The sequence below is a fragment of the Hemiscyllium ocellatum genome, chromosome 40 (assembly GCF_020745735.1).
Source record: "Hemiscyllium ocellatum isolate sHemOce1 chromosome 40, sHemOce1.pat.X.cur, whole genome shotgun sequence".
In the NCBI taxonomy this organism is placed as follows: domain Eukaryota; kingdom Metazoa; phylum Chordata; class Chondrichthyes; order Orectolobiformes; family Hemiscylliidae; genus Hemiscyllium; species Hemiscyllium ocellatum.
In genome coordinates this window covers 3,103,784-3,112,708 of record NC_083440.1, presented here as the reverse complement: position 1 = coordinate 3,112,708, position 8,925 = coordinate 3,103,784, and the positions used below count along the sequence as shown (strand labels likewise).

At 54.3% G+C, this 8,925-nt stretch overlaps 1 protein-coding gene across 1 annotated transcript in view; it reads left to right on the top strand.

Annotated features, from left to right (window-relative positions):
* The window catches only part of LOC132834503 (carbonic anhydrase 14-like), a 28,788-nt gene extending 20,457 nt beyond the window's left edge, over positions 1–8,331 (top strand). Inside the window, exons 2-4 of the mRNA XM_060853427.1 lie at positions 6,418–6,484; positions 7,160–7,314; positions 8,024–8,331. Coding sequence (XP_060709410.1) covers positions 6,418–6,484; positions 7,160–7,314; positions 8,024–8,119 — 318 coding nt within the window. The 3' untranslated portion in view covers positions 8,120–8,331. The remainder of the gene's footprint in view (positions 1–6,417; positions 6,485–7,159; positions 7,315–8,023) is intronic.
* The last annotated feature ends 594 nt before the right edge of the window (positions 8,332–8,925 follow it).

Genomic DNA, 8,925 nt, shown 5'->3' with positions numbered 1-8,925 from the left:
GAGAGAGAGAGATACCGCACTAACCAGGGTCAGTGAGAGAGATACCACAATAACCTGGGTCAGTGAGAGAGATACCGCACTAACTAGGGTCAGTGAGAGAGAGAGATACCACACTAACCGGGGTCAGTGAGAGAGAGAGAGATACCGCACTAACCAGGGTCAGAGAGACAGATACTGCACTAACCGGGGTCAGTGAGAGAGAGAGATACTGCACTGACCAGGGTCAGTGAGAGAGAGAGATATCGCGCTAACCAGGGTCAGTGAGAGAGATACCGCACTAACCGGGGTCAGTGAGAGAGAGAGAGAGATACCGCACTAACCAGGGTCAGTGAGAGAGATACCAAACTGACCAGGGTCAGTGAGAGAGAGAGATACCGCACGAACCGGGGTCAGTGAGAGAGATAACCGCACTAACCAGGGTCAGTGAGAGAGATACTGCGCTAACCGGGGTCAGTGAGAGAGATACTGCGCTAACCGGGGTCCGTGAGAAGAGAGATACCGCACTGACCAGGGTCAGTGAGAGAGAGAGGTACTGCACTAACCAGGGTCAGTGAGGGAGATACCGCACTAACCAGGGTCAGTGAGAGAGAGAGATACCGCACTAACCAGGGTCAGTGAGAGAGATACCACAATAACCTGGGTCAGTGAGAGAGATACCGCACTAACTAGGGTCAGTGAGAGAGAGAGATACCACACTAACCGGGGTCAGTGAGAGAGAGAGAGATACCGCACTAACCAGGGTCAGAGAGACAGATACTGCACTAACCGGGGTCAGTGAGAGAGAGAGATACTGCACTGACCAGGGTCAGTGAGAGAGATACCAAACTGACCAGGGTCAGTGAGAGAGAGAGATATCGCGCTAACCAGGGTCAGTGAGAGAGATACCGCACTAACCGGGTCAGTGAGAGAGAGAGAGAGAGATACCGCACTAACCAGGGTCAGTGAGAGAGATACCAAACTGACCAGGGTCAGTGAGAGAGAGAGATACCGCACGAACCGGGGTCAGTGAGAGAGATAACCGCACTAACCAGGGTCAGTGAGAGAGATACTGCGCTAACCGGGGTCAGTGAGAAGAGAGATACCGCACTGACCAGGGTCAGTGAGAGAGAGAGGTACTGCACTCACTAGGGTCAGTGAGAGAGAGAGAGAGAGATACCGCGCTAACCGGGATCAGTGAGAGAGATACCGCACTAACCAGGGTCAGTGAGAGAGATACCGCGCTAACCGGGGTCAGTGAGAGAGAGAGATACCGCACTAACCAGGGTCAGTGAGAGAGATACCGCACTAACCAGGGTCAGTGAGAGAGATACCGCACTAACCAGGGTCAGTGAGAGAGAGAGATACCGCACTAACCAGGGTCAGTGAGAGAGAGAGATACCGCACTAACCCGGGTCAGTGAGAGAGAGAGATACCGCACTAACCAGGGTCAGTGAGAGAGATACCGCACTAACCAGGGTCAGTGAGAGAGAGAGATACCACAATAACCTGGGTCAGTGAGAGAGAGAGATACCACAATAACCTGGGTCAGTGAGAGAGATAGCGCACTAACTGGGGTCAGTGAGAGAGACACCGCACTAACCGGGGTCAGTGAGGGAGATACTGCACTAACCGGGGTTAGTGAGAGATACACCGCACTAACCAGGGTCAGTGAGAGAGAGATACCGCACGAACCAGGGTCAGTGAGAGAGATAACGCACTAACCGGGGTCAGTGAGAGAGAGAGATACCACAATAACTTGGGTCAGTGAGAGAGAGAGATACCACAATAACCTGGGTCAGTGAGAGAGATAACGCGCGAACCGGGGTCAGTGAGGGAGATACCGCACTAACCGGGGTCAGTGAGGGAGATACTGCACTAACCGGGGTGAGTGAGAGATACACCGCACTAACCAGGGTCAGTGAGAGAGAGATACCGCACGAACCAGGGTCAGTGAGAGAGATAACGCACGAACCGGGGTCAGTGAGGGAGATACTGCACTAACCGGGGTCAGTGAGAGAGATACCGCACTAACTAGGGTCAGTGAGAGAGATATCGCACTAACCGGCGTCAGTGAGAGAGATATCGCACTAACCAGGGTCAGTGAGAGAGATACCGCACTAAACGGGGTCAGTGAGTAGAGAGAGATACCGCACTAACTGAGGTCAGTGAGAGAGAGAGAGATATCGCACTAACCAGGGTCAGTGAGAGAGATACCACACTAACCAGGTTCAGTGAGAGAGATACCGCACTAACCGGGGTCAGTGAGAGAGAGAGATACCTCACCTACCAGGGTCAGTGAGGGAGATACCGCACTAACCAGGGTCAGTGAGAGAGAGAGATACCGCACTAACCAGAGTCAGAGAGACAGATACTGCACTAACCGGGGTCAGTGAGAGAGAGAGATACTGCACTGACCAGGGTCAGTGAGAGAGATAACGCGCGAACCGGGGTCAGTGAGAGATATACCGCACTAACCGGCGTCAGTGAGAGAGATACCGCACTAACCAGGGTCAGTGAGAGAGATATCGCACTAACCGGCGTCAGTGAGAGAGATACCGCACTAACCAGGGTCAGTGAGAGAGAGAGATATCGCGCTAACCAGGGTCAGTGAGGGAGATACCGCACTGACCGGGGTCAGTGAGAGAGAGAGAGATACCGCACTAACCGGGGTCAGTGAGAGAGAGAGATACCTCACTAACCAGGGTCAGTGAGGGAGATACCGCACTAACCGGGGTCAGTTAGAGAGAGAGATACCGCACTAACCAGGGTCAGTTAGAGAGAGAGATACCGCACTAACCAGGGTCAGTGAGGGAGATACCGCACTAACCAGGGTCAGTGAGAGAGAGAGATACCGCACTAACCAGGGTCAGTGAGAGAGATACCACAATAACCTGGGTCAGTGAGAGAGATACCGCACTAACTAGGGTCAGTGAGAGAGAGAGATACCACACTAACCGGGGTCAGTGAGAGAGAGAGAGATACCGCACTAACCAGGGTCAGAGAGACAGATACTGCACTAACCGGGGTCAGTTAGAGAGAGAGATACTGCACTGACCAGGGTCAGTGAGAGAGAGAGATATCGCGCTAACCAGGGTCAGTGAGAGAGATACCGCACTAACCGGGTCAGTGAGAGAGAGAGAGAGAGATACCGCACTAACCAGGGTCAGTGAGAGAGATACCAAACTGACCAGGGTCAGTGAGAGAGAGAGATACCGCACGAACCGGGGTCAGTGAGAGAGATAACCGCACTAACCAGGGTCAGTGAGAGAGATACTGCGCTAACCGGGGTCAGTGAGAAGAGAGATACCGCACTGACCAGGGTCAGTGAGAGAGAGAGGTACTGCACTCACTAGGGTCAGTGAGAGAGAGAGAGAGATACCGCGCTAACCGGGATCAGTGAGAGAGATACCGCACTAACCAGGGTCAGTGAGAGAGATACCGCGCTAACCGGGGTCAGTGAGAGAGATACCGCACTAACCGGGGTCAGTGAGAGAGATTGAGACCACACTAACCAGGGTCAGTGAGGGTGATACCGCACTAACCAGGGTCAGTGAGAGAGAGAGGTACTGCACTCACTAGGGTCAGTGAGAGAGAGAGAGAGAGATACCGCACTAACCAGGGTCAGTGATAGAGATATCGCACTAACCGGGGTCAGTGAGAGAGATACCGCACTAACCAGGGTCAATGAGGGAGATACCGCGCTAACCGGGGTCAGTGAGAGAGATACCGCACTAACCAGGGTCAGTGAGAGAGATTGAGATCACACTAACCAGGGTCAGTGAGGGTGATACCGCACTAACCAGGGTCAGTGAGAGAGAGAGATACCGCACTAACCAGGGTCAGTGAGGGTGATACCGCACTAACCAGGGTCAGTGAGTAGAGAGAGATACCGCACTAACCAGGGTCAGTGAGGGTGATACTGCACTAACCAGGGTCAGTGAAAGAGAGAGATACTGCACTAACCAGGGTCAGTGATAGAGATATCGCACTAACTGGGGTCAGAGAGAGAGATACCGCACTAACCAGGGTCAATGAGGGAGATACCGCACTAACCGGGGTCAGTGAGAGAGATACCGCACTAACCAGGGTCAGTGAGAGAGATTGAGACCACACTAACCAGGGTCAGTGATGGTGATACCGCACTAACCAGGGTCAGTGAGAGAGAGAGATACCGCACTAACCAGGGTCAGTGAGAGAGAGAGAGATACCGCACTAACCGGCGTCAGTGAGAGAGATACCGCACTAACCAGGGTCAGTGAGAGAGAGAGAGATACCGCACTAACCGGCGTCAGTGAGAGAGATATCGCGCTAACCAGGGTCAGTGAGAGAGATACCGCACTAACCGGGGTCAGTGAGTAGAGAGAGATACCGCACTAACCGGGGTCAGTGAGAGATAGAGATACCGCACTAACCAGGGTCAGTGAGAGAGATACCGCACTAACCAGGGTCAGTGAGGGAGATACCGCACTAACTGGGGTCAGTGAGAGAGAGAGAGATACCGCACTAACCGGGGTCAGTGCGTAGAGAGAGATACCGCACTAACCGGGTCAGTGAGAGAGAGAGATACCTCACTAACCAGGGTCAGTGAGGGAGATACCGCACTAACCGGGGTCAGTTAGAGAGAGAGATACCGCACTAACCAGGGTCAGTGAGGGAGATACCGCACTAACCAGGGTCAGTGAGAGAGAGAGATACCGCACTAACCAGGGTCAGTGAGAGAGATACCACAATAACCTGGGTCAGTGAGAGAGATACCGCACTAACTAGGGTCAGTGAGAGAGAGAGATACCACACTAACCGGGGTCAGTGAGAGAGAGAGAGATACCGCACTAACCAGGGTCAGAGAGACAGATACTGCACTAACCGGGGTCAGTGAGAGAGTGAGATACTGCACTGACCAGGGTCAGTGAGAGAGAGAGATATCGCGCTAACCAGGGTCAGTGAGAGAGATACCGCACTAACCGGGGTCAGTGAGAGAGAGAGAGAGATACCGCACTAACCAGGGTCAGTGAGAGAGATACCAAACTAACCAGGGTCAGTGAGAGAGAGAGATACCGCACGAACCGGGGTCAGTGAGAGAGATAACCGCACTAACCAGGGTCAGTGAGAGAGATACTGCGCTAACCGGGGTCAGTGAGAAGAGAGATACCGCACTGACCAGGGTCAGTGAGAGAGATAACCGCACTAACCAGGGTCAGTGAGAGAGATACCAAACTAACCAGGGTCAGTGAGAGAGATACCGCACTAACCGGGGTCAGTGAGAGAGATAACCGCACTAACCAGGGTCAGTGAGAGAGATACTGCGCTAACCGGGGTCAGTGAGAAGAGAGATACCGCACTGACCAGGGTCAGTGAGAGAGAGAGGTACTGCACTCACTAGGGTCAGTGAGAGAGAGAGAGAGAGATACCGCGCTAACCGGGATCAGTGAGAGAGATACCGCACTAACCAGGGTCAGTGAGAGAGATTGAGACCACACTAACCAGGGTCAGTGAGGGTGATACCGCACTAACCAGGGTCAGTGATAGAGATATCGCACTAACCGGGGTCAGTGAGAGAGATACCGCACTAACCAGGGTCAATGAGGGAGATACCGCGCTAACCGGGGTCAGTGAGAGAGATACCGCACTAACCAGGGTCAGTGAGAGAGATTGAGATCACACTAACCAGGGTCAGTGAGGGTGATACCGCACTAACCAGGGTCAGTGAGAGAGAGAGATACCGCACTAACCAGGGTCAGTGAGGGTGATACCGCACTAACCAGGGTCAGTGAGTAGAGAGAGATACCGCACTAACCAGGGTCAGTGAGGGTGATACTGCACTAACCAGGGTCAGTGAAAGAGAGAGATACTGCACTAACCAGGGTCAGTGATAGAGATATCGCACTAACCGGGGTCAGAGAGAGAGATACCGCACTAACCAGGGTCAATGAGGGAGATACCGCACTAACCGGGGTCAGTGAGAGAGATACCGCACTAACCAGGGTCAGTGAGAGAGATTGAGACCACACTAACCAGGGTCAGTGATGGTGATACCGCACTAACCAGGGTCAGTGAGAGAGAGAGATACCGCACTAACCAGGGTCAGTGAGAGAGAGAGAGATACCGCACTAACCGGAGTCAGTGAGGGAGAGAGAGATACCGCACTAACCGGGGTCAGTGAGAGAGATACCGCACTAACCAGGGTCAGTGAGAGAGAGAGATACCGCACTAACCGGGGTCAGTGAGGGAGATACCGCACTAACCAGGGTCAGTGAGAGAGAGAGATACCGCACTAACCAGGGTCAGTGAGAGAGAGATACCGCGCTAACCGGGGTCAGTGAGAGAGATACCGCACTAACCAGGGTCAGTGAGAGAGAGATACCGCACTAACCGGGGTCAGTGAGAGAGAGATACCGCACTAACCAGGGTGTGACTGGTCTCTCCTTCACTCTGTTCCAGGTCACATCCACGTCCAATCCTGCCCTAGATCCAATTGTTAAAACGCTCCCTCATCTGAGACTTAAGGGTAGGTACCTCGGCCATATCCCACACTGACCCATATCCCACAGTCCCACACTGACCCATATCCCACAATCCCACACTGACCAATATCCCACACTGACCCATATCCCATAGTCCCACACTGACCCATATCCCACAATCCCACACTGACCCATATCCCACAATCCCACACTGACCCATATCCCTCAATCCCACACTGACCCATATCCCACAATCCCACACTGACCCGTATCCCACAGTCCCACACTGACCCATATCCCACAGTCCCACACTGACCCGTATCCCACAATCCCACACTGACCCATATCCCACAATCCCACACTGACCCATATCCCACAGTCCCACACTGACCCATATCCCTCAGTCCCACACTGACCCATATCCCACAATCCCACACTGACCCGTATCCCACAATCCAACACTGACCCATATTCCACAGTCCCACACTGACCCATATCCCACAATCCCACACTGACCCATATCCCACAGTCCCACACTGACCCATATCCCACAATCCCACATTGACCCATATCCCTCAGTCCCACACTGACCCATATCCCACAATCCCACACTGACCCATATCCCACAATCCCACACTGACCCATATCCCCGGGAGACTGAAGCCGGCATTTGGCGTTAATTCCGCGTTTCTGTTCCCCCCGCCTCTCCCCCAACCCAGGGCAGAGACGGACTGTTGCCTTGAACCTGGATAAGATCATTCCGTGGAAACTCTGTCCGTTCTATCGGTATGAGGGATCCCTCACTACCCCGCCCTGTACGGAGAACGTCATCTGGACCGTCATCGAGCAGCCCACCTCAATGAGTCTCTCACAGGTACAGCACCATCAGACAGCACTGTGTACCCTCCCTCACAACCGGTCCTCAGCACTCACCCTCCCACAGGGCCCACTCCCTCAGCACTGACCCTCCGACAGCGCCCACTCCCTCAGCACTGACCCTCCGACAGTGCCCACTCCCTCAGCACTGACCCTCCGACAGTGCCCACTCCCTCAGCACTGACCCTCCAACAGGGCCCACTCCCTCAGCACTGACCCTCCATCAGAGCCCACTCTCTCAGCACTGACCCTCCGACAGTGCCCACCCCCTCAGCACTGACCCTCCGACAGTGCCCACTCCCTCAGCACTGACCCTCCGACAGTGCCCACCCCCTCAGCACTGACCCTCCGACAGTGCCCACTCTCTCAGTACTGACCCTCTGACAGTGCCCACTCCCTCAGCACTGACCCTCCGACAGTGCCCACCCCCTCAGCACTGACCCTCCGACAGTGCCCACCCCCTCAGCACTGACCCTCCGACAGTGCCCACTCCCCTCAGCACTGACCCTCCGACAGTGCCCACCCCCTCAGCACTGACCCTCCGACAGTGCCCACTCCCTCAGCACTGACCCTCCGACAGTGCCCACTCCCTCAGCACTGACCCTCCGACAGTGCCCACCCCCTCAGCACTGACCCTCCGACAGGGCCCACCCCCTCAGCACTGACCCTCTGCCTGCTCTGTAATGATTTTCCCGTCTGTTTGACAGTACAAGGTGTTTGTGAAAACACTGAGCTGGGACTCTAACATATTCCGACCGGTGCAGCCCCTGAACCGGCGAAAGGTGACGTACTGCAAGGGGTGACCTTTCAGGCTGTGCTCTGACCCCCCTCTCACCATGACCTGGGGGACGGATGTATCGGTACGACGTTGGAACCCTCGGAAAAGTTGACCAAGCCTCGCAATCTGCGGACGACTGAGGGACAGAGATTTCCGAAATCCCATGATTTGGCGGGAAATAACATCAGTTTGTTTCCTGAACAGACCAAGTGACCATTAAACAACACTTGCTGACCACTCGGCGTCTCCTCTCTGTTTCATGTTTGTTATCCCCGTCCCTGCTGGTGAACAATATCCTGTTCCACTTAAACCCTCAAGTGAAGGGACAGCAACTCCATTCCAAACCCAGCCAGACCCTGCCATCTCCCTGTCACCCTCCTTTCGGATAGAGATCTCCCTGGGCCGGGTTCGAGCAGTTAATGGGGTTCAAACGGCAGACTCTGTCTCTCTCTCTCTCGCTCCCTCTCTCGTTCCCTCTCTCTCACCCCCACTCTCTCTCTCTCTCTCTCCCTCTCGTTCCCTCTCTCCCTCTCGTTCCCTCTCTCTCACCCCCATTCCCCTCTCTCCCTCTCTCTCATTCCCTCTCTCTCACCCCCCCATTTTCTCTCTCTCTCTCTCTCTCTTACTCTCTCTCTATCTCGTTCCTTCTCTCTCACCCTCATTCTCTCTCTCTCTCTCTCGTATTTCCCCTCTCTCTCTCACCTCCATTCCCCCTCTCGCTATGTCTCTCCCACACATTTCCCCCTTTCTCTCTCTCTCTCACGTTCTCTGTCTCACAATCCTCCCTCCATCCTTCCTTCACTCACACTATTTCCTCCCTCGTTCCTTCTC